Genomic DNA, 25574 nt, shown 5'->3' with positions numbered 1-25574 from the left:
GTAGTGAATGCCTCAGTTTATTACATGGGACAATAGTAGGAGTGAAAATCTATGCAGATGCTGTGTATTGGCAGCCTAGTGCATTAATTTCCAGGCCGTGTCTCTGACCTAAAATCCAATTTTAGTTGCATTTCCAATCATACAGTAGCCTAATGATTGTGAATTGTTGAACGTGTCTGAACAATTTTGGGTTCTTACGTGCCTTGCTAACATGTGTTTTTTTTTTTTTTTTTTTTGTGGTCTGTAGTTCATATGAATGAGTCCTTTAAAGAAACCGATAAAGGCTTCAATGGAGTCGAGAGAAGCTCTGTACCCCAACGATTGACTGATGGTTTTCCTGTAAAGTCCCCTGGTCCTGTTTCCTCTTCCGACTATAACCAGGGTGTGCAGCATCCAGCCGTGGACCTGGAGAAGCCTGCAAAACAACGTCAGGAGATGGGAGCTGCCGCAAATGAGCTTAGTTCTTCCTCCATCTCTGGACCGCCTCCACCACTGGCTAGTCCGCCTCGTAAAACATTGACCCTGCCTCATCAGTCAGGATTTGCTTCATCTACAACTTTGGGTGTCGGCACAAACGTGTCTCCAAACTCCCCTCTCGCGTCACCGCCTCTGACGGTCCAAGGCCAAAGACCTGAGCTCTCTGCTCCTTCATCAGCTGATGGGACACCTTTAGGACTTAGTACAACTCCTTCAATGTCTTCTCCTAAGAGCTCCAGAGCTCCACCTGCTGTGTCGCATAGCCAGTCTGTGGTGTTTTCTTCTAAGATCTTGGCGCATCCTCCAACGGTGCCTTTGCCGCCTCAAACAGTTCCTCTGGCAGAGGCCCAGGGGTCAAAAAGTCCACAGGTCTCTCCAACACCTCTATCTTCAGCTGCGTCTCCATCTGTCGTCTCCGCTCCTCCTGCATTGGCACCACTGAAAGGACCCCAAGAGGCATCGCCTCTAACAGGCCAGAGTCCTAAACATCCCGCTGCTTCCTCGACTCCAACATCTGCTGCCGATAACATCTCTCTCCCAGCAGTCTCTGCACTTCCATCTGTTGTCTCTGGTTCTCCTCAAGTCGCCGCTCTGGCTTCATCAGCACCATCTCCCGCTGTTGGCTTTTCTTCTCAGGCATCCTCGGCACCGCTCAATGTTTCTCCTGCTCCAAATGCGTCTCGTTCCCTCGTTGGCTCTGCTGCTCATCCTTCAGGCATTGTGGCAAATGTGGACGTTTCTTCTCACAGTCTGGGGCAGGTGGGTTCTCACAGTGTAGTACGGTACAACTTTGGGGAATCGCACTCTACTCAAAAGACTCCTGGTAAACACGAGGCCTGTGTAAAGAGTAAAGTCGGAGTCATAATCGGCACATCCAAAAAGGAGTCCAACAGTGAGGCTCAATCTGAGATGCATAGGGTCCCAACTCATAGTAGAAACCTTGAACCGGCTTTTATTGTTCCAAAGGAACCTGAGAGAGACACTATGGCTGTTGGCAGGAAAGACTCGTATGGTATCAAAGATCAGGCTACCCCGAGGAAAGGAGAAAGTGATGCTTTAAATGACACTTTTGGCACTGACACGTCACTAGACTATCCGTCCTTGGCTGAGTCAACCTACCTTGAAAGCTCAAGAGCGGAGGATGGGAGTTCGATGATGGACACTTTTGATAATTCTTATAGTCTTTCCCAGACGGGAGACCAATCAAAGTTTACAGAAGAATCCATGTTTGATGACTCCAGGGACTTGCTGGAGACTTCTTGTGAGGAAGACAACTTAAACAGCTCCATGACCTCTACAAGTTCCACCGAGGAGACTTCCCTCAAAGTGAACACGTCTCTCCTGGACAACTCTTCAAACAACACCTCGCAAAACTGCTCCTCCCTGCTTTCTCCATCTATTAATGCCTCTACACACTCTATCAAAGGTGAGATTCCCAATGCACTAAAAATGCATTTACTCACCTGTAAAGAACCTAGTATTAGGACCATAACACTAAATTTTTTAGAAGGGATGCATCAAACTTCAGCTGAAAACTATTTTGTCTAGATAAAATAACACTTAAAAACTAAGACCAACCTTTTTAAATTGCTGTAAAGTCTATTTAGGCATCACTGCAAATCTAAGACGAATGTAATTTTTTCATACTGTATATTAAAATGCTGTGTTAACTAGGGATGCACGATATATCGGCCAGCATATCGGTATCGGCCGATATATGTTCATTTTTAATGTTATCGTTATCGGCCTGGTAAGAAAATGTGGCCGATATATTAAAGCCGATAAATAATGTATTATTCCCTTCAGCTGAGACACTTGTTGAGCACTGTTTATGTTTTTGAACTTCTTGAAATATGATTGAAATCTCTTCAAAAATAGAAAATACGGTTCGGTACAACATGTGAAGCGCAAATCTGTCATCGGCTATACAACACTATAATGTGAACATAATTGTAATTGTGCTCTTGGGACATGGAATTAATTGTGAGACTTTTGTATTTGTAATCAGGCTCTCAAAATTAGATAAAAATTTGGATTTAAGTTTATCGGCCGATATATCGGTTATCGGCTTTCAAATATAAAGAATTATCGTTAACGGTATCGGCCAAAATTTTCATATCGGTGCATCCCTAGTGTTAACTAAATGTTATTAACTTTAAGAGTGTTAGATGACAGTAAAGGTAATATAAATTAGAGCCAGACCGATATATCGGCAGGCCGATATTATCGGCCGATATTAGGCATTTTCCAAAATATCGGTATCGCCAGTTATAATGGCCGATAAATGAATATTTCAAAAATAAAATAAAAACGAATGAAACACGCTTGAACCATGTCATGAGTGTTGGAGTTGTATAGTTTGTCCACCAGAGGGCACTCTACACTGTCCCTGCTGGCAACATTACAATTAAAAGAGCATCCCCATCAGTTCTCTTAACTCAAATAAGCATGACAAAATTTGTGACTATCATTTCCAGTTTTGCTGCTGTTAAATAAGCCGAGAGTGAAGCGGAATTAGCTAGTAATAATTGCGTTACGTTGTTAGAGTGTAGTTGACTGACTGTCCTTTTAACTTTTGACAATGTGACTGAAGTATTTCTTTAATAGCGCGTGACAGTTATAGCAATGAGACGGATCATCTCTCCTTGGCCTGTTATATTGAAAATGTATGTTTTACAATTTGCAGTATGATGTTATCCATTGCTAAATTATGGCTTATCATAGGCTAGCTAACCATAAAGCTAGCTAATGCTACTATCATCAGTCTGTTCTGTTGTGACAATAAATGAAACGTGTTTTTTTTTAAAATGCAGTATCATGTTATTTTAGTTAAAACTCATAATTAACTATAAATAACTAATGTTAGGGAAATCTGTTAATGTTTTGTTGCGCGATTCTGGCAAAAATATATGTATATATCGGTAATATCGGATTTTAAAACCAAACAAATATTTGTATCGTCATCAGCCTTCAAAATTCTTTATCGGTCAGGCTCTAATATAAATGTAAAAATAGAAAAAAATGAGCATGTACACACTTACAAATCCAATATTGACCCGATATATCATGCGTCCCTATTATTTATCATTAAAATGAATAGTAATACTCATTCAAGTGTGCTTAAACTTTGAGTCTTATGCAAGAACGTTTTAAGCATGCAAATAGTGATTTGAATGCTTGGTGGACATTATTGTGATCTGATGCTTGGGTTTTAAATTTAAAAAGGACTAATTTGATTTCCAGGGATTATAAGCTACACATTTTATTCCCCATAGGTGATCAGATTCTTGGACCTGAAACTTCAGACCTATCTGGAGTTGACCAAAGATCTGCGCTCTCTTTGACCGCTAAAGCTTTGCAAGTGGTTGTAAGCGGTTCGGTTGAAGGGACGTCCACACATTTATCTGAAGCACTTATCGCCATGCCAACGAAGAAGCCACGGAAGCCTAGGACCCCAAAGATCCCAGTTGCTATTGCTGAAAGTAATTGATCATCTTTACTATCATGCTGGCATAGTTGAGGGTTTACAATGCTTTTTTATTTTTTAAAAAGCTTGATGCCCTATTAATGAGTCAGATTGATAAAATTGTGTTAGCTGCTAAATACTGTCTTACTCCATTATTTTCAGTTGGCTCTCCTGATTCCAAGATCAAGAAGCAGAAGTTAACACCTGATGGCCCAAAGGTTAGAAGGAGAAAGAAAACAGAGGAGAACACATCGACTGCAGTGAAGAAGAGGAAAATCTCTAAAGAGTCAAAGGAACCGGAGAGCATCCCAACAGATATATCAAATACTCCGCTTTACCTTCCAAATGAACCACTGACCCTTGTCCTTGACTCAAGCCTGACCAATAATGGGAACCCATTGGCCCAGCCCAAGAGGATCTGGAAGCGTAAGCTGAAAGAAGGTGTGAATGAGGCAAAGCCTTCCAAACCAGACAAAGCTGAGTTGGCAGAGGGTAAAGCTGAAGATGATGATAACAGCTCCACAGCAGGTATCTGCATTTTAGAGGTTGAAATTTGAATCTATTTTGTACCCATACTTCTGGCGCTTAAAGGAGTAGTTCACTTTTAAAAAAAAACTTTTGCAGATATTTTACTCACCCCCTTGTCATCCAAGATGTCCATGTCTTTCTTTCTTCAGTCGAAAAGAAATTAAGGTTTTTGATGAAAACATTCCAGCATTTTCTCCATATAATGCACTTCAATGGGAACCAAACGGTTCAAGGTCCAAATGAGAGTTTCAGTAATAGTTTAAACGACACCAGACGATAAATAAGGGTCTTAACTAGTGAAACGATCGCTCATTTAAAAAATAAATGAAAAAGTTTAAGTTTTATAAGCACAATTGCTCGCCTTGCTCTATTCTGTGATGAGCTTTCGTGACTCTCCTGTTCAAACTCGTTCATCAAAATGAACAAATCTATTTTCGGGTCATGACTCGAAGGGTCCTTGATAAGACCCTTATTCATCGTCTGGTGTCGTTTAAAGCAATTTGAAGCTGCACTGAAACTGTCTTTTGGACCTTGAACTGTTTGGTTCCCATTAAAGTCCATTATATGAAGAAAATCCTGGGATGTTTTCATCAAAAACCTTAATTACTTTTCGACTGAAGAAAGAAAGACATGGACATCTTGGATGACATGGGGGTGAGTAAATTATCAGCAAAAGCTTTTTTAAAAGTGAACTACTCCTTTAAGGTAAACCATATATTTAATTGTTGTTTGTGTGTCACAGGCGACACACCAAGACGTAGGGTTGCAACCGAAGAGCAAGTCCAGTTCCCTTTGCAGCATGGGTGAGCAGTCCTTTGTCCAAAGTAGCGGCTTGGCACTTATTTCCCACGACGCCTATGTGCTCCTAATTTAAAAGTTATTTAAGACCTGCAATATTTAGGACCTACTTTTTATTCTCACTCGTGCACCTTAAAACATTTTACGCTTTGCACACATCTGTATTTAGTTGAAGATGCTAGTGAAATGCCTGCACTGTCAAGCTCTGATAGTAACGGAGTACAATTTTGGAGATATGGTAGCTAAAATACAAATAGAAATCAGCTCCAGCAATCCTCTCAAAATAGCTTTTAAAAATGCTAATCCAGTAAATGCTTATTTCAAACAGTTGGAAATGCATCGGTCTGGGTATGACAATCATGTTTCGTGTGCTGTGTTTCACATTTGCTAGCTGGAAGCGAGAGATTCGAGTCAGGAGGCATGAGGACCGGCTGAAAGGGGAGACGTGGTATTACAGCCCCTGTGGCCGGAGGATGAAGCAGTTCCCTGAGGTCATCAAGGTGAGTTCTGTTGTACTAGCTCAACAAATGATTAGCCACTGTTGGGTTCACGATTTTGGGAAAATGTAATTTTCTGATAAAAATTTAAATGCACATTTAAAAATGTCAGGTTTGAAGGGCTGTACAAAGTTTTGTGGTTGTGTGACAAAATGGCTATAAACTATATTATAATAATATTTCACTGTTTGTCGAGCAGCATTTACTTACCACTTTTCCACCAAAAAAGAACTGGTTTGGAACTGGTGCTGGTTCAACTTGCGAACCCTTTCAGAACCTGTTTGTTTTTCCACTGACTAGAGCGCCCAGGGAACGACGTCGCTACGTCACTGTGTACGTCGCCAATATCAGCGCGTTATTCGCCAGCGTTTTTCAACGCGTTTTTTGTGTTCACACCCAAGCGATTTTCGCTGACGATGAGCCGAGTGAACATACAAATTCATTCCCTGACATTAGATGGCGCCAATTTGCTCTGCAATACCACTCCTTACAGTCCTCTTTTATCAAGACGTTTGTAGTCGCTGTCGCATTTGTCATATAGTTCATGTTCTGTCACCAACGAGAACAGCAGCTCTACATTCATTTGCCGTGCATCTTTCTCATCTTATTTCTTCCTGGCAGTGTAGACGACGACACTACTTTGCGTAGATCTTCTCTGTTCCATATGTGTGCTCGGCAAGACCGTTTTGTATTTGAGCGCCCCCATGTTGTGTTTTACTGTAACTTCAGAAGCTCCAAACACGTGAGCAAAAGCGCCAATCTCATTGGTCGGATAGTTTTTGACGCAGTGCGTCAAACAAAAAAAACGAACCTGAGGCGTTTTTGAAAATTTTTTTTTAAATGACGCTTTTACGCATGGCGTTTTATGCGTCGGTTTGCACACTCACACTGGTGCCCTTTGTTTAGTCACGAGGCGTTAAACGTTGAGGAATATTGCGCGCGAAATTCGTCCCGGTGTGAACAGGCCTTTAGCTAGAAATTCTTGCAAGTAAAACATTACTTTGGGATTATCTCTAACTTGTGTATCAAGAAGGCTTTAAAAACAATTGAAATATGTAAGTCGTGTAATCTTTTCCTTTGATATGTAATCTTTTCTGATTAGTTATGCACCCCTGTCTTGTGTCTTTTTTTCTTTCCATTTATTTGTTCTATATTGTGAATATTTTCTTCTTTGCTTATAATGTTTTCAATAAAAAAAATAGAAACGCTTGCGCCAAATTCAAGCATAACAATTACAAAGGCGGACTCCATCGTCTTTCTGCAAATGTTTCTCCTGGTTTGCGATGGTCAGAAAAGATGTTTAGAACACATCCTAACCCGCCCCAGCCCCCGATGTAAGCATGACGTGGTAAAAGAAAGGTTCTAGTCCAGCAAAGAGTTGGCGCCGCTTTAGAACCAGTTCTCCTGGCCGAGAACCGGTTCTTTGGCTGTCGAAACACAAAGAAGTGGCTCCGAACCGGCTCTCAAAATGCTTTGGTGGAAAAGGGGTTACTGTGACGCTGAAGACACCAGATCATGAGCTGCTCATGTGTAAATGAACACGGTGCCACTTCACTCTGAAACACACAGTGTATATACTTGTTGAATTCAATTGTAGCCTATGCGATTTGACAATCACACTACGCCATTTCGGTTTTGTTTCAAATAACCGTGCTGCCCTTTCTGTGATGCCACTGTAACTCCAATGTGTGGTAAAAAGGCTCGTCTTCATCCAGTTGCTTTGGTCTCTCCTACATTCTCCAGTTTTTGAAAAGGCATCAGGATGGTCTTGGGGGCGTTTCAAGAGAGCACTTCAGCTTCAGTCCACGCATGCCAGTGGGGGATTTCTATGAGGAGAGGGAAACACCTGAGGTGTGTATTAAGATGTCTACAGACTTGAGAGCTACATGCAGTCCAAGACGGTTGCACTGTTGCATGACATGTCGTTTCTCTTTAATCTTGTACAGGGTATGAAATGGTTCCCCCTTGCCAATGAGGAAGTGCCCTCCATGATCATGGCTATAACAGGGAGACGTGGTCGTCCTCCAAATCCAGACAAAGAGCCTCGTCCTCGTGGACGCCGAGCCAAAGGAGCCCAAGGTAGACGACCCGGCCGACCCCCCAAGGCCAAGATGGAGGATCTGCTCAGCAAAGTGGATGCCAGGCTGATGAAGAGACTGGAGGAAAAGGGTAAAGGCCATTGCACACCGAGCACGAAATATTCGTATGCGTATTTTCGTGTTCGTCAGCTTAAAAATTCGTCACGCATAGAAACCTTGCACACCGAGTCCGTTGCGTATTTCTTAAACCTTTGCGGGAAAAAACGCAAAAATACCAAATGGATTCGTCAAGCAGTGAGGATGATTTTTGCCCTCTCTCTTATTGAAAATGGAAGAAAGAGAAAATATTACGTCCATCCAATCCTGAAATTGCGCCGTGAGGAAGGAGAGTTCCTTATCAAGGAGTTGCGAATTTATCCTGAGCGATTCAAAATTTACCTCAGAATATCAGTGGGACAGTTCGATGCTTTGCTAGCGATTCTGGAGCCACATATTAAAAACAAGACCACCAATTTCCGTGAACCAATCGATTCTGAACGGAGACTGGCAGTGTGTCTGAAATGGACCAGGTATGGACACACACACGGACAAACACACACCCGCGCGCGGCCCGTTGGAAGCGCTGGGCAGACAGAACAGCTAGGCTGTTATTGTGTATATTGTGCCCAAATAATACATTAGTTATCGAATAGGCTGCTCAATCACACCTTATTCGATCCTATATTTCAATCTGATTGAAAGGGGAGGTTTATTAATTTCATAATCCAATATAGAGAAGAGAACATAAACACTTGATCGAATTATCGCATATGTGCAATGATTTGAGGACGAGCTCCCCCCGGCCCTGAATTGTCAAAAGACCTCTCAAAATGCTGGCTCTGGATGCGAAAAACGCAGAAAATCGAACCCGATCCGATTAATTTTATGACGGACGAAAGTTTCGGAGGCGGTGTGCAAGCGTGACTTACATAACGTGAGGTCGATTTTTTTTTTTTTTTTTTTTTTTTTTTTTTACGTGCGAAAATTTCGGATGCGAATTTCGGACTCGGTGTGCAATGGCCTTAAGTCTGAGTACTCTCAACTGGAAAACGCGTTAGCATGTAGGAATGAATGGAGGTGTGGGGGCAAGGTACTGTGTTCTCCAGCAAAACGCCTAACCTCAGGTTGTTTTAGGTGGATTGTCCGATTAATGTAGCATAAATTTGTTACAGAAGCGCTCAACTTTTACCATTTATTTGAGTCGTTTGTCAACTATAATGAGCAGTTGATGATGATTGTTTTACAGTGGATCTCACTGAGGATGAAAAAGTAAAACTGGTCAAGATCAAGAAGAAAATGAAGAGAAAGGTGAGCTGAATTCACTTTATTTACTGGGGCTGGGACAATATATCGATGCATCTCGATTCTAATTTTTTACGAATGCATCCCAAATCGATTCTGGTTTTTAGGCTAGTTTCACCGCATGCTCAAATGCTCACGAAGAAGAGCGTTCGGCTGATTCTGAGAATGTACTTGCACCTCGGCTCAGAATGCTTTATGACGTGAAATTAATGGAAATAGCCCACTATAAACACCCTTGTAATTCGCTTCCACCTTTTCAAACTTTATGTATGATTATTTTCAAGGTTCAAGTGGTGTGTGTGCGAGGCATTGGTAGCCAGCAGATTACAGCTGTTTCTAGAGCACACAGTGCCTTCTGCCGTTAAAAACTAAACTCAGAATCGATTCGAGAGAGAATCGTGATGCATTCGGAAAAATTGCAATCGATCCAGAATTATTTCTCGATTCACAATGCATCGATATATTGTCCCAGCCCTATTATTTACTGTAACAAGTTCACTTTGCAGAATATGTTTTAAAGGGGTCATGAACTGGCTTTTTAAATTTTATTATATTGTTGTCTGAGGTCAACTTATGAATAAGTAAGGCTATTTTGTACCCTAGTTTTGTGCCTAGCTCAAAAACGTTGGTTTTTATGGGCAGCTCACATTGAAGACTTGGAAGTAAACGCCCACTGCTGAGAGTGGATAACAGTTTTGCATATTATAATGAGTTTCAACTCACCCGTCGATGCACTTGCGGGAAATTGTTTTGAAAACGTCTAATGTTGTAAAATGGCAACCGGAATGATTCGACCCATACATGTTCGACCCAGAGTCCGTGTGTTGCACAATATTCTGTATTGCTCGGTAGCTCGATCCGGTTTGTCATCACGAGGTAGGCATCTATGTTATTTAGCTATGCGTGTAATGTGCGAATCGGTGGGCGGGGCTAAACCGGCCGTGTTGAAGTAGGCGTTGATCTTCTTCTGCGGGGGTGGTGTTTTATCCTCTTTGACGTCATAGTTCCCCACTTTGAAAAACGAGTCGTTTGCTGAGGCTGGTGTCAAAAGCTTTTATTGGACTAACAAGGACGTTTTCAGTTCCGAAACTTACAGGATATTCTTATAATATGATGACCTCTTAGATGTCAAACGCTCAAGGAAAATTTGATTTCTCAGTTCATCACCCCTTTAAACTTTTGTTCATCTGTTGAAACTGAGCATCTGGTTTGTCTCATGCAGGCAAGAATGAAAAGAAAGGAGGATGCAAAGAATAAAAAGATCCGGCTGGAGAAACGGAAAGCAAAAGTAAGTGAAACCTATTATATCATGGTCAAATTTATGACTAGAGTTCATTTTAGTAGCTTGAAACCCTGGTGTTGAGAGCTCTGATTGTGTTTTCTGATGTGTTTGAGCAGTTGGAGAAAGCCAAAGAGCAAGAACAGGATGATGTAAACCAGTCTTCGTCATTTGAAAGCCCTCTGTCGGCCTCAGAGGGGCCCAAGAAGCCCGGGCGCAGGAGGAAGGTGGCAGTACCAGCGGCAGAGACACCGTTGGATCCGGAGAAGGCCAGCCCAATCAAGAGAGTGGCCCGGGCCCGCGTCAAAGCCAAGGCTCTCGCCAAGGCCCAGGCCCAAGCCGAAGCTGAAGCGCAGGCTGCTCTGGCGGCGAAGAGGCAGGCGGAGAGGAGGGCACAGGCTCAGAGACGAATGGAGGAGAGGAAGAGGCAGCAGATGATCTTAGAGGAGATGAAGAAGCCCGCAGAGGACATGTGTCTCCCTGATCATACGGTGAGCTCCCCATTGATTCCCCGCCTGGCAAACTAACGCAGTTGATAAATGAAACTTACTGTGAATTGGTTGGGTTTGTCATTACACTTGTTAATCTCATATCTGGAAACAAAAGCATTGTGTCAGTCTAGAGATGATGATGAGGGTGAATGTCATTTCATTTCAATAAAAGATGCAATGCTTTATTTGCTTTTTGTGCTCGCTTGCGCCCTCTTGTAGGCATAGGAGACAATACACTACTTTCTTCCTTTAATTGCCTTTAGAATTCGAATATTTCAATAATAATTTAGATTTAGCTTGTCGGCTATTTTGACAGCCCCTAGTAGCCTACTATAATGTCGAGTAAATTAAGTGAGTAAAATCACTCATGTTTTGATCTGTCTCCGTGTGCAGCTCCTCCCAGCGCTGTCACGGATTCCAGGACTGGTGCTGTCCGGTGTGGCCTTCTCCAATTGTTTGAGGGTGGTGGAGTTCCTGCATGGTTACGGAAAGGTTCTGGGCCTCCAGGTGCCTAAGGATATTCCCAGCCTGAGCACCCTGCAGGAAGGGCTCCTCGGGGTAGGAAAGAGCCAGGGCGAGCTGCTGGATCTGCTCATTAAACTGGTGGACGCCGCTCTGCACGATCCTGGACTGCCCTCGTATTACCAGGTTTGTCTTTTTTTATTGTGATATCAGTATGTTACGTTTATCTTTCAAGTTGTTATAGTTGTAAATGTTTTGATAACTTTGATAATCCTTTTCACCAGAAGTGTAACTTGAGTAACTTTTATAGGTTTCATTATTTTAGTTAATTGAAAACAACCACATCTACAACATATTTGTCTTCTGTATTTTTGTGTACTCTACCAGTCAAAAAGATTTGTTGTTTGACATTTATTTTATTAAAGAGGAATAGCCCCTTGAGATGAGCCATCTCGTTTTCGAGGGGGTCCTCGATTCAAGATGTATATAAAAAAAAGACCTTACAGCAGCTGGAAATTAACATAACAAATAGCAAAAACAAAAAGCAAATAACAAATACACAAGAAAAAAAAAAAAAAAACATGCTTTACAGTAGTACTATATAGCTAAATTTATAAACCAAAACCATACAAACAAGACATTCATTTATGCAAGACTCCCTAAAGGTGACGCACTCCTCCCTAAACGGAGTAAACCATATCATTTGTACCAAGACAACATCAAAACACAAGTAAACTCATATACAGACAAAAAAATTTGTTATATAAATATAATAAAATAAAATACCGGTAATACTAATCAAAAACAATTACATGTATTCTGAAGATGTTGAACTAAATGATTTTTAAATGTTGGAAAAGAAGTTAAAAAGCAATTAAGAATTTGATTAAGAATTAATAAAATGGTCATCTGCTCATTTATTTGATAAATGATATTTATTATATTTACATATAATAGTTCAATATTGACAATTTAAAATAACTGTTTTCTATTTTCTTAATAAAATGGTAAAATTCTCTTCTGCTCACCTACATTTTTTGAGAAATCATATATATATATTAGGACTGTCAGTTAAACGTGTTATTAACGGCGTTAGCGCGAATCCAGTCTTTTTGGCCTAGCAAACTTTGTAGTTTTTTCATATGCTTTTGCAACAGGACAAGGTATGCGCGGCGCTGCGCTATGAAACCCATTCATTTCAATGGCTTGCGCCGCACAAGGACGTTTTTTTGCTTCGTCGACCAAAGCGCAAGCGGATCTAGCTTGACCGGAAACAAAACAACAGGTATACCGCACACACTTGATTGGGCATGCGAGCCGGCCAAATAGTTGGTTAACATTGCGTTTTGAGTGGATGACGAGCGCGAGACACCGAAATGGATGCCAAAAAGATTCTGAATGGAAAGTTTAACGTTACTTTGAAAAAGTTGCCAAACGGTTCCATTGACAAGACCAAAGCGATCTGTGTGTTTTGTCTTGTGAACTGCGCTATCATCATCGCAGCACGTCCAGTCTGAAATACCACTTGATTGCCAAGCACACACACAATGATGCGAATTCTCCGCCCCCTCGTCAATATCAGGACCTCGTCAGTATTTCTTTCACCCTTTTATTGATGGACAGTGTTGCATTGTGTGAGAGATTATTTGCTCCAAGTGAGAAAATTAGTGTGAAATTGAACACAGTATATGGCAGTGTTGTTTTCAATATAAAAAACATTTGCACAAAGCAAGCTGATCTTTTCCATGTTGATAAGAGCATTAAGATGAGAAAAAAAAATAATGTGAGGAAAAAGAAATGTGTGATTAATCGCGAGTTAACTATGACGTTAATGCGATTAATCGCAATTAAATATTTTAATCGTTTAACAGCACATAAAGGTTGGTTTGTTTCTCTTTCGTGTCTCAGTCTGTGAAGATCCTGGGAGAGAAGCTGGTGGATCTGGAGCTGAGCCACAACACTGTGTCTGAAGTGCTGCGGATCTTTCTGGAAGCCCATGGCTTTGACTTGGAGGTGTGTAACAGTCTCCGTACAAAGAGCTTCCAGACCCTCAAAACCGACGCCAAAGCCTCCATACTGGCCTTCCTGGTGGAGGAACTCAACAGTAGCAACATAGTCACCAGGTCAGCAACAATTCAATTCATATCATCATCATCATTTGGAAGTTTTCTTGATCCATATATTTAAAGATTTTCATTTTCCATCTGTTCTGCAGGGAGATTGATAACACGCTAGAGAATATGGCAACCTACAGGAAGAACAAGTGGATCATAGAAGGCAAACTACGCAAGTAAGACCCTTGCATCTTATCAAAGCTTTTTGTGCAAATTTGGTTGCTGTGATAGCGAAGAACCAGACTTCAGAAAACCGGTCTTAAAAATGACATTGTGAAAGCTAAGTGAGCCGGGACTAAATGTAGAATTTTCTTTTTTGGTCCGGACCAAGAGAACTGAGCTATAAGTGTGAACACGTCTAAAAATTGCCTCCTCTAAGTGACCATTGCATGTTACGAATAAACGTCAGGTGTTAGTACTTATTGACAACCCATGTTTGGACCAAGTGTGAAAGCAGTCTAATGGCTCTTTTCCACCGAGTAGATAGGTACGGTGCGCAATTATTTGTCAGAAGTTGTGAATGGTGCTAAAATATCAAATCGTACTGTACCACTTTCATTTCCGTTTGAGAATGATGTTGAACGCTGCTCTCCGGCATACAAGGGTTTACTGTACTGTATCGCTAGGTGGAAACTAGCCACAAGACTCTTCTGTAGTTGGCTTCATCTTTCATAAATGTGTGTGAGCAGACTGAAGGCTGCGCTGATGCGGAAGACGGGCCGCCCAGAGGAGGAGCTGTGCTTTGAGGAGCGCCGGCGCAGCGCTCGTGTTGGCGTGGCCGAGGAGGAGAGCATCGAGGAGAACTGTTTGTTGGAGAGAGGGAGTCGCCGGAAAGCCAAAGAGGAACCCAAAAACACTGAGGTACAGATACCAGAGCTGTGCTGACGGAGTTCAATTGCAATATTGTCTGTGATTAAATGATGGTTTAAATTATTTTATTTAGTGCACTACATGTCAGATGTAAGACCATGGCTGTAAGGACACAGTGTCTCAAATTCATTTTTTTGTTCTTCCCCTCACAGATTGAGAGCCCTAATACCTGCAGTGTTGCAGAGCTAGAGCGTCAGATTGATAAACTGACCAAGGTAAAATATCTAATCTCAGCTTCTGAAAATGACATTTTTTGAGAGTTGTTTTAAAAGTCATTGTATTCTGCACATCGTCTGTGTACACACTTTTTTATGTATATATTTGTCCTGTAATTGTTTTAAGATTAAACTTGGAGCATGAATATTATTGTATAGTTAGACCAACTGAATGAAGTTTGTATATTCACATAATAATTTATTCATATTAATGGAATTGCCCGTCATTGATATCTCCTTATATCGATGCTGAGCCGATAGCCGGTGGAAATAAGGTGTGGCCCCTTTAAGAGCTGCACGTGTCACGTTCGCAATGTTCAATCGGCCGACTATTAATTTAATTTAATCGAGTAAATTATTGTAATACGATAATCGATTAACCGTTTTTTCCCTACTCCCAACTAATCCTGTAAACTCTTATTTGGTACATTGCTATATTATTAAAGGTTAAAATTACCGACAAAGACCAACCCATTATATTCAACTGCTATTGATTTTAGGATATAATATTTACACTCAAATAAAAACTGAAATCTTTGTATTCAACTCAGGCAGTTTTTTGCACAAAAGGCAGTTTTCATAAACTCTTTTTGAGTCTTTCAAAAGCCGACTCTTATTGTGTCGGTCAAAATAAATCTGTATTTTTATTTTGGTCAAAATATTTTGTTCTGTGTGTTCAGCGCCAAGTGTTTTTCCGCAAGAAGCTTCTACAGTCGTCGCATTCCATGCGAGCCGTGTCTCTCGGGCAGGACCGGTACCGTCGCAGGTACTTGCTGCTGCCGTATATGGGATGTGTCCTCGTGGAGGGAGCCGAGGATATCTTGGGTGAGTGGAAACTCCCAGCATGCATCTAGTCTGGTATCTCGAACACTTAGAGATATAGCCTTTGTCACACACATCACACTTAGGGTCCCCTAAGAGTCTGTACTTGATGCGATGCCATATACTGTACATTCAGGTAATCGCCTGCTGTGGAGTCACAAAAATTCAACAATTTTCGTTTATTGCGAACAAAATCGGTTTATTGCAAACCATGCAAAACACGGCACGTTTAATTTCTTCTTGGTTTTCTTGTTACTATGGCCATATGATTTTGGGGACACATATGTATATATAGACTCATACAGTTATACACATATACAGTTTATGTCAAACGATTAATCGCATCCAAATTAAAAGTTTGTGTTTACATAATATATGTGGGTGCACTGTGTGTAATTATTTTGTACATCACAGACAGATCACAAAAAAATATTATTTATATATGAAATATTTATATATAATATAAATTATATATAAATCTATGTACAGTATACATGAAAATATTTCTTAAATACATAAAAGCATGTGTAGATAGATAGATAGATAGATAGATAGATAGATAGATGCACCCACATATATTATGTAAACACAAACTTTTATTTTGGATGTGATTTAATCGTTTGACTAATAAATATATATATATATATATATATAAAATGATAAATATGAATTTCTTGGACTGCCCTACTAATTGCCCACATTAATGTCCAGTTATTACTTCCTTGTGTTCAGCTTCAGATGAAGTGACGGTCAGTGATGAGCCTGTGACTTATGTGAAGGTCATCCCAGTGAAAGCAGAGGTTAAAGCGGAGCCTCCCCTCTCTCCGGGTTTCGGCACCTCTTCTCCTCGAGCGTCCCTGCGTTCCCCCACGGAGGAGGATCCTCTCCCCGGCGAGGCCTCTCTGATGAGCAGCCCGAGAGGACGGGGACGCCCCCGCAAGATCAAGCCGGAAGTGGAGCTCCACCTTCGAGCCGCCAAGAGCCGGCGGCGACGGCGCTGTAGCAGCAGATCAACAGGTGAGGATTCGGCCCTCAACTCCCCCGTGCAGGATCCGGCTCAGCCCTCTCTCGAGCCGCGGGACGCCGAGGCGGACGACAGCACGCCGATCGCGGCGTCAGGAGCCGGTCAGGGGGAGGATAACAGCCAACCGGAGGACAGTATGAGGGAGCAGGCAGAAAAGCAAGGCCAGTGGTTCAATCTGTTGCCTAAGGAGCCGTGCGACGAGGCGTCTCTCGCGCAGCCCTGCGAGAACATCCCTGCAGCCTCTTCATCCCCCGCGAAAGACACTCCGGCACCCCTCGGCTGTGACCCGCTCACCGCACCTCCACTCCAGGTTCATCTTCAATGAGATCAGAAACAGTGAATGAATATCCTAAATGCTGAAGGCTTCTCCTTCTGATGGCTTCTCCCTGTGTTCCTCATCCTCAGGTGCAGATGGAGGCGGCTCCTCAGGTGTGCTCCACCCCTGCTCCGGCTCCCCGGGCCGGCAGGAGGCGCAGGAGAGGCAGCGGGCCGTCCCGAGTGCACTCTCGATCCGGTGCGGCCAAGAGGCGCGGCAGACCTCCCTCCAATCTCTTCCAGGAGGTCGAACTGAAGTACTTCACTCAACTGACGGTGAAGCCTATTCCGTTAGGTGAGTGTCGTGTCCATCCTCCTTTTGTAGATTATATTTCGCACCTTTTCCTAGAACTAGTGGCGCAAGTACCCGGGTTTGGGCGTGTTCTCACCACAGGAACTAAGAACGATTTTAGTTCTAGGAACTCCTTTTGGAGGAACTAATTTAGCTCCTACTTCTGAGTCGGGTCTAACCTGGTTAAAACCAGACCATTCTCCGTTGTAACTGACTTATGGTCTGGCAAAGCATCATAGACAAATCATTTACAGAGGGGCGTCACCAACGGACGTCGCGGGTAGGGTTGTAACGGTATACCGGTATGACGGTTTATCGCGATATTGACGTGTACGATTATCATATCGTGCACATTTGCTTATCCGCGGTAAAAAAAAAAAAAAAAAAAAAAAAAAAAGATTTCACCTGCACTGCCGCATGCAACTTCTTTCAGCTTGACTGCTTACTCCATATCCATACAGCGCTAAAAATGTCCGAGACAGAGGCTGCGAATCTCTTTCTTCTGCCAAAAAAATAAAATAAAATCTGCAGTATGGGAATATTTTGTAACTTATATCCGAAAAACGATCGTGATGTTGTCCTTGAAGATGGATATCCAGTTTGCAAGATATGTGGACGAAGAGTGGCTGCAAAAGGAGTAAACACGTCGAACATGTTCTCCCATATTTAGGAACACCATCCCTCCGTGAAGATAAAGGTTATTCATAACTTTTATAACTTAAGGCCATATTATTTCTGTCATGCTGAGGGAATCCCGGTCTGTCAAAAAGACGCACACATGCGTCTTTTTGCGTTACAAAACAGATGCCACGTAAAATGTGCGATTTAAAAAGATAGATGGATAAATAATGCAGTAGCCTAAATCAAATCGCGATGTGTGTGTCTGTGAATATACAACGCAAAAAGACTGGTGTGCAAGCCCCTTCAGCGTGTCTCTGAATGAGCAGCGCCGTTTCGTCTAGTAGATCTAGTACACACTCAAGTACGCATGACGCTCATGGTTTTTAAAGCTGTCTCAGCCACTACGAAGACGTGAACACATGAACATATCTAGACAGAGAACACTTAATGTGCACTTTATAATTATTTTTTTTAAAGAATAATCATCAAATACACTGACTGAAACTCATAGGTGTTCAGTAGGTGTTAACGCGGGGTTAAATGTAACACGGACCGTTTACACAGTTCGTCAGGATCAAGCAGGCTGTCTTTCCGCTATTTTTCTCTTGCTGCCAGAAGACGGTCTCCCGCGAATTTGCGGAAAGTTTTGATTATATTTCGTGAAGATACTGGACAAAGAGTGTTTTGACACCATGAAAGTAATTTTTTTCATCATAGGTTTTTTTTCGGTTTCTGAGTTGGGTGTATAGCCTACGTTTCCAAATCTAACTTTATATTGCCTTAATCACCGTCTTGTTGGCTCAAACATAGCACCGTTTTGAAACATGTCAGCAATTCCTAGCGACTGTTAGCTAGGTTTAAAATATGTAATACACAGCGGGGTTAATTCTAACAGAGTGGTACAATTAAGCCTCCAAGTGTACAATGATAATCAAATGAAAACGGAGCCACACAACTTTTCAGGTTTGAGTATACATTTAACTTTGTTAGACGTTCACAAACAATGTTGGGATTTAAAATGTTTAAAATTTAGTGTAATGATAACTTGTTTATTTATTAAAAATATGGCCTGTTATTAATGCAACAAACCCTCTAAATTTTTATTTTAAGCTAATTTGTATTATCATTACTGTTATTATTATTAATAATAATAATAATTGTACATCATGCAGCTGCCACACACAAATCTAATTTAATTGCAATTACAATATTTATAATTTTATTTATTATTATTTATTGCAAAACTATGCAGCCCTTTTCTATGTCTCTATCCATGATATTGATCCATAATAGAAGGATGATTGGATGAGGGATATGTATGGATATCTGTCTATACAGATGCACAAACAATATCAAACTATACAAATAAAATAGTACTGAATTATGTGTGTTACACACAAGTGTTACAACTAACCCCTCTATCTGTTACAATTAACCCCGCATATGGGGTAAGTTGTAACATTTGCACTTCTGTCACTTTCAGTCCAACTGTACGAAAATGGTAGGTCCTAGAAAAAAACTTTAAGTGTTCATTTGTAGCAGAGATGTGCATGTTCCTTGTGTAAAAAAAAGTATTAATCTAACCTAATTATTATTTTTTAATTAATTGAGCCAAAAGCAAAAAGCGTTAGGTTGTGCCCCGCTCTCCCCTACAACCTGGAAAAAAAAAGTTTGGTTTAGCCTATTATTAAAATATATTACTATTGTGTATAGTTTTTTTGTCCATGTTTTAATTTATTAAACTTCTCTTGTGTAGACAAACTTAAGTTGTTACATTTTATCTGATTGCATTCTCAAAAATACATTTTGTATTCAATCACAGAATCCAGATCAGTTATTTCAGACAACCCAGAATTTTTGAGGAAATAAATATACATTTCATAAAGACTCTATTGAAAAAACCTTTGTTACAATAAACCATGTTCAACCAAAAACAATATCTATTTTTATTCATTTAAGGGCCATTGTAGCTGATGCTGATTATAATAATGATAGTTTTAATATCGTATACCGTGAAACCGTGAAACCGTGATATTTTCTGAGACGATTATCATACCGTGAAAATCTCATACCGTTGCAACCCTAGTCGCGGGTAGACCTAAAGCCAATCAGAGCGATGAAGGAGATGACGTGTGGAGAAACATCTCCGAGTCTTGTTCTTTGCTCGGTTTTTAACAAAAAGGAAACGTTCAAAACAGCTTAAAACAGACGCGATAGCTGATTCGAGCGAGTGATGTTCAACGGCGGCGTCCATCTTTGTAATGTAGGCTTCAAAATTTGCTTCAAAATCCCAGCGCTGTCGTCATCGTGTAAAGCCCGCCCCAACGTTTCTGATTGGTGCCGCGATTTCTGCGGACTGGAAATGGGTTTGAATCAGCTCTTTGCCAGACTAACAGACTTTGAGCCAGACTTTGCCATCCAGACTTTGACTCTGCCAAAATAAAGGTCTGCCACGCCATCAAAATAAGTCACAACAAGCCTGGCCTACGTAGCCCCTTACATAAGCACTTGTCTAAGCCTTGCCAACTTGACCATCCAGTTTTCTCTGAAAGAGTGAACATGGGAATTGCCATGAATGGATGTTCATAATATTTGAATCTGTCACTACGTCAACTTTATCTAACCCAGAGGCTTTTAGAGGAGTCGATAAAGCTAATAATTAATAAAAACCCGTTTTCAAAAGTTTGCCTTTTCAGGCCCCCAAAACGCCATTGTCCTGTAAACGAAAGACCAAAATGCATACGTTTTCTGTTTTTTATTTGGAAATTGCGTGGTGTAAACAGCCCCTAAATGTCTTTCTCTCGCTCTCCTACAGAGATGGTGAAGGGCTGGTGGTGGATCAAAGAACCGGAGGAGCTGACGGCCATACTGAGCGCCCTCCACCCACGAGGCATTCGAGAGAAGGTTCTCCACAAACACCTCACCAAACACATGGAGTATCTGGCTGAGGTCTGCAGACGTCCCGTGACCGGTGAGGAGCAGGAGCGTGCGCAGTGTGATTGCAGGCTTTGGTTGATGGCAGCATGTTTAGTGTGTTCTTTGGCGTTGTTCCTTCCCAGATCCCATTTTTCAGATGTCAGTGGAGGATGGTGAAGCCCTGCTGGAAGTGTCTAAACAGGCGTGGAGTGAGCAGGAGAGAGCCTTGCGGTTGGACATCAGTGTTCTCCAGTGGGTGGAGGACCTAGAACAGAGGGTAGTCGGTGCAGACCTTCAGCTCAAGGTAAAGGAAATGCATTCTTCCTTTATTGATGAAATCACATTACTGTAAGGTCTTGCTCCAATAGTGACCACAGGGTGGCGCTGTTTGTTTATACTGCGTTTCGCTTTATCACCGTCTACAATGTCTATTTGCAGGTGCCTATTCCCAAAACGGAGGCTGAAACGGAGGATTGTCAGGAACCATCGAGCTCTCAGTTTCAGGTAGTGAAAGCCAGCGGCCCACACACTCGAGTGCTCAGTCTGTGAACCCCGAGTAGAGAAAACTGCTCCGTAAACTACACTTAATCTGAGCGCTCTATTCGTAAGGTTGTCATGCTTATTAAATGTAAATTGTCAGGATTGCGCCTAATTTATTTTATTATAAATGAAATAATAAAAAATAAATTCATAGAATAATAAATATTATATACCTATTGTTTCATTATGAAATTAAATAAAATGCATTTAATAATTAAATACAAATGTATTAAATATAAAAATTAAATACATTTAATAAATTATTTGTATATCTATTATTTTAATATGTATGTTATGAAGTAATAAAATTAATTAATTTAATAATTAAAAATATTTTAAGTTATTTTAGTAAACTTTTGTAAAGATATATTCACATTTTCTTTTATTTCATTATTCATTCATTGTTACTGTTATGAAATTAAACATTTAAATTCATTAGATGAACTAATAGATTATTTCATTATTACAGTTATGAAATTATATATTTAAATTATATTTATATATATATATATATAAAATTTATAATTTAAATATGTAATTTTTTTATAATTTATAATTGTAATTTTTACTTTAGAATTTATATATATATAATATATATATATAATATAAATATAAATTATATAATTTATAATTATGTAATTATAATTTTTAATAAATTTTATATATATATATAATTTTCAATAAATTATATATATATATATATATATATATATATATATATATATATATATAATTTTCAATAAATTATATATATATATATATATATATATAAAATAAATATGAATTATTTAATTTATAATTATAATTTTTTATAAATATATATATATATATATATATATAATTTATTGAAAATTATATATATATATATATATATATATATATATATATAATTTATTGAAAATTATATATATATATAAAATTTATTAAAAATTATAATTACATAATTATAAATTATATAATTTATATTTATATTATATATATATATTATATATATATATTATATATATATATATATATATATTAAGTTTTAGAATTGAAAATATATTTGTAATTTTTTTCTGAAAATTATTGAAAAATGATTCTTCTTATGCGGCATCTAGTTGTTTGCTCTATTATTATGGTTTTACTTGGTTTTCGACTTCAAAAAAGCCTTCAAAACTGTCATGGCATTTAAGAAAAGTTAGGCAAACAAATTTAAAATGAAAGTTTACCACAAGGGACATTTGTGCTTGTTTCAGATCTATACCCCTCCTGAGGCGGACTCCTCGCGGGACGACCTGCAGTATTACGAGCATGAGGTTGATCCCAAGGACGACTGGATGGTCAAGACTAAAAAGGAATGGTCTGACCTCCTGCGGGTTCCCAGCAACCCCCTGGACCTGGCCGTTCTCCGCTTGACCAATCTTGAGCGTAACATTGAGCGGCGTTATTTGAAGGAGCCGCTGTGGAATCTGGCAGAGGTGGTCCGCTTGGCCCCTCTCACCCCTCCGCCCGGCGGCGAGGAGGTCCCGTTAGATGCTGTCAGGTGGGTCAGAGTTGAGGGTTGTTATTTTTATTTTTTACCATCAAATATCATAACTTCATTATTATCCCATGTAATCATATTTTTCAACCTTCATCAAAAGGAATCATATTTCAAGCAATACAGTACATTATATGTGCCCCGAAGCATATCAAACATGCTTGTTTGTCTTTATAGCTTGGAAAGTGAGATCACACCCAGGTTGAGGACGTGGCGGCAGGGCCTGGACCGCTGCCGCAATGCGTCTCAAGTCTCGCTCTGTCTACTACAGCTAGAGAAAGCCATCGCATGGGAGAGATCTATCATCAAAGTGGTGAGGAACACACACATATAAGCTCAGCTTCAGAGCCTGTATGATTATTATGATATCATATTTATATATGTATGCATATAGGGCTTGACTAACACCTGCCAAATGCGGGTGTATTTCAGTAGTGCCGTGTAACAGTCACTTCTACTACTTTTGAGAAGAAAGTCAAAAGATTTCACGAATAGATGTAAAAACTGATGTTTGTGTGTCCACAGACGTGTCAGGTCTGCCGTAAGGGTGATGACGACGAGTACCTGCTCTTGTGTGACGGCTGTGATCGTGGGTGTCACATGTTCTGCCTGAGGCCAAAGGTCATGCAGGTCCCAGAAGGCGATTGGTTTTGTCCCACCTGTGTTGCCAAGGTATGTCAAATATGAAACATTCAGCTGCTGTTTTTGTCTTGTTTTTTCTTCCGTCCAATTAACGTTGTTTTGATATGAGCATGAGGTTTGTTTTTGTATATCTTTTTCTTTAGCTATGTTTATGAAACTAAATTTTGCAGGAAAACGGAGACTCTCCGAGATCACAGCGTTCGTCTCGTCAGAGGTCAAAGCCACGGAAACGGCGCCTTGGAGAAGATAGTTCAGATGAGGATGATGGGTACAAACGAGGCATGACCACACGACAAAAAGATACTCCAGCTTCCTCAAGTGGGACGAGCATCTCCCCTTCAAAGCGCAGGAGGATGACCACACGAAACCAGCCTGACCTCACCTACTGCGAGTGAGTCTTTCAACAGTTCTTCAATCAACCAGCAGGGACATTTTAAAAACATGACAAATAAGTTTATATTCAAAGTACCTCTAATATGCTTTTTCATGTAGTGTATAATGTATTTGTTTGTGAATGTAAAAGGTCTGCAAGTTTCAAAAGTCATAGTGCACGATAAATGGGAGTTATTGTCTCTCAAAAGAAAGAATCGATTCTGAACATCCTGAAACGAGTCTTCAATCACAACAGATTGGGCCATCTGACCAATCAGAGTAGACCAATCACAACAGACTGGACCATCTGACCAATCAGAGCAGAGTTGACCAATCACAACAGACTGGGCCATCTGACCAATCAGAGTAGACCAATCCCAACAAACTGGGCCATCTGACCAATCAGAGCAGAGTAGACCAATCCCAACAGACTGGGCCATCTGACCAATCAGAGCAGAGTAGACCAATCCCAACAGACTGGATCATCTGACCAATCAGAGCAGAGTAGACCAATCACAACAGACTGGGCCATCTGACCAATCAGAGCAGAGTAGACCAATCACAACAGACTGGGCCATCTGACCAATCAGAGCAGAGTCGACAAATCACAACTACCTGGATCATTTGACCAATCAGAGCAGAGTAGGCCAATCACAACAGACTGGGCCATCTGACCAATCAGAGCAGAGTAGACCAATCACAACAGACTGGACCATCTGACCATTCAGAGCAGAGTAGACCAATCACAACAGACTGGATCATCTGACCAATCAGAGCAGAGTAGGCTCTCGTAAAGAAGGGATTTTGAGACTTAATCTTTTATCGGGCCTTTTTCAGACACTTTGAGAAATGAGGTGATGTGCAATGTATATTATGATGCATGTAAACCTAAATGACATAATAGTGGCACTTAAAGATTCTTTAATTCATAATTAAATTGTTAGTTAAATTTAATATTAAAACAATACATCTAATATTACGTTCTCATAATACTCATTTGTAAATGCAACATTTAAATAATGACTGTTTGATGTGCTGTAGGATCATTCTGATGGAAATGGAGGCTCACTCGGACGCCTGGCCTTTCCTGGAGCCGGTCAACCCTCGCCAGGTGCCCGGCTACCGACGCATCATCAAAACCCCCATGGACTTCCTCACGATGAGGGAAAGACTTCTGCAGGGAGGGTAAGAGGGAATCTAACAATCACAACATTACTGCACTGTTGAGTCGTGAGGGTTTAAAGATAAAATATTATCAATTTGACCATTTGTTTAATTTAATTTATTTATTAGGAGTTCAAGCGTGTAGCGCTATTGTAATTGTTCAATTTTCCCAAGGATAAGACCAAACCGTTATTCATAGAGACTTGAAACTTTGGGGGCTTGTTGTATTCACACCGTCTACTACGTCACCAAGACTCGGCCTGAGGGGGGCGCTACACCGCTCAAAATGGCTCATAACTCCTCAACTGTTCGTAGCTTCGAATGTCTTATATCTGCTCAAAGCGATAGAAAATGCATGCCTTGAAGTTTTCTGGTATTTCTGATTTTTTGAAAAACCTACTTTTGCGATCTAGTGCTAGATAGTCTGATTGTCAATAGTTGTTTTTGGTTTTTTTTACATTTATTTGTTTATTTTATAGGTCCATACATCACAGTCTTTACATGGTACTGCCTGTCAAACATCTCCTTAATCCATCTGCCAATGTACATAAAAAATAAAAATAAACAATTGACAAGAAAAGTATGACAGACTCGGTACCCAGTGATAAAGTAATCAAGGACCCAATAGGCCTTGATTCTACATTACATACTCATAAACAGTCTTAGATGTAATACAAACAAAAAGTGAACTATACAAACATATTGGGGTAAACCTCAATGACCCATGAAACCTTCTACCGAGGGAGGATATTGAGGGGAGCAAAAAA

General features: G+C 40.4%; 1 protein-coding gene across 2 annotated transcripts in view; it reads left to right on the top strand.

The window, feature by feature from the left end:
- baz2a (bromodomain adjacent to zinc finger domain, 2A) overlaps positions 1-25574 on the top strand; it is a 35130-nt gene that overhangs the window by 6932 nt on the left and 2624 nt on the right. For both annotated transcript variants that reach the window (XM_089124617.1, XM_039669935.2), the window contains exons 4-29: positions 248-1903; positions 3753-3959; positions 4106-4471; positions 5214-5274; positions 5661-5769; positions 7510-7617; positions 7713-7935; positions 9091-9152; positions 10369-10434; positions 10545-10916; positions 11310-11564; positions 13287-13501; positions 13594-13668; positions 14182-14353; positions 14515-14577; positions 15258-15402; positions 16132-16733; positions 16829-17033; positions 20467-20622; positions 20711-20871; positions 21006-21071; positions 22346-22632; positions 22807-22942; positions 23155-23301; positions 23442-23662; positions 24685-24828. In XM_089124617.1, the coding sequence (XP_088980743.1) occupies positions 248-1903; positions 3753-3959; positions 4106-4471; positions 5214-5274; positions 5661-5769; positions 7510-7617; positions 7713-7935; positions 9091-9152; positions 10369-10434; positions 10545-10916; positions 11310-11564; positions 13287-13501; positions 13594-13668; positions 14182-14353; positions 14515-14577; positions 15258-15402; positions 16132-16733; positions 16829-17033; positions 20467-20622; positions 20711-20871; positions 21006-21071; positions 22346-22632; positions 22807-22942; positions 23155-23301; positions 23442-23662; positions 24685-24828 (6280 nt within the window). The remainder of the gene's footprint in view (positions 1-247; positions 1904-3752; positions 3960-4105; positions 4472-5213; positions 5275-5660; positions 5770-7509; positions 7618-7712; positions 7936-9090; positions 9153-10368; positions 10435-10544; positions 10917-11309; positions 11565-13286; positions 13502-13593; positions 13669-14181; positions 14354-14514; positions 14578-15257; positions 15403-16131; positions 16734-16828; positions 17034-20466; positions 20623-20710; positions 20872-21005; positions 21072-22345; positions 22633-22806; positions 22943-23154; positions 23302-23441; positions 23663-24684; positions 24829-25574) is intronic.

This window comes from Pimephales promelas, chromosome 20, assembly GCF_988280905.1.
Source record: "Pimephales promelas chromosome 20, fPimPro1.hap1.1, whole genome shotgun sequence".
NCBI lineage: Eukaryota > Metazoa > Chordata > Actinopteri > Cypriniformes > Leuciscidae > Pimephales > Pimephales promelas.
Note: the sequence above shows the minus strand (reverse complement) of the source record. Positions and strands in the feature narration are given on the sequence as shown.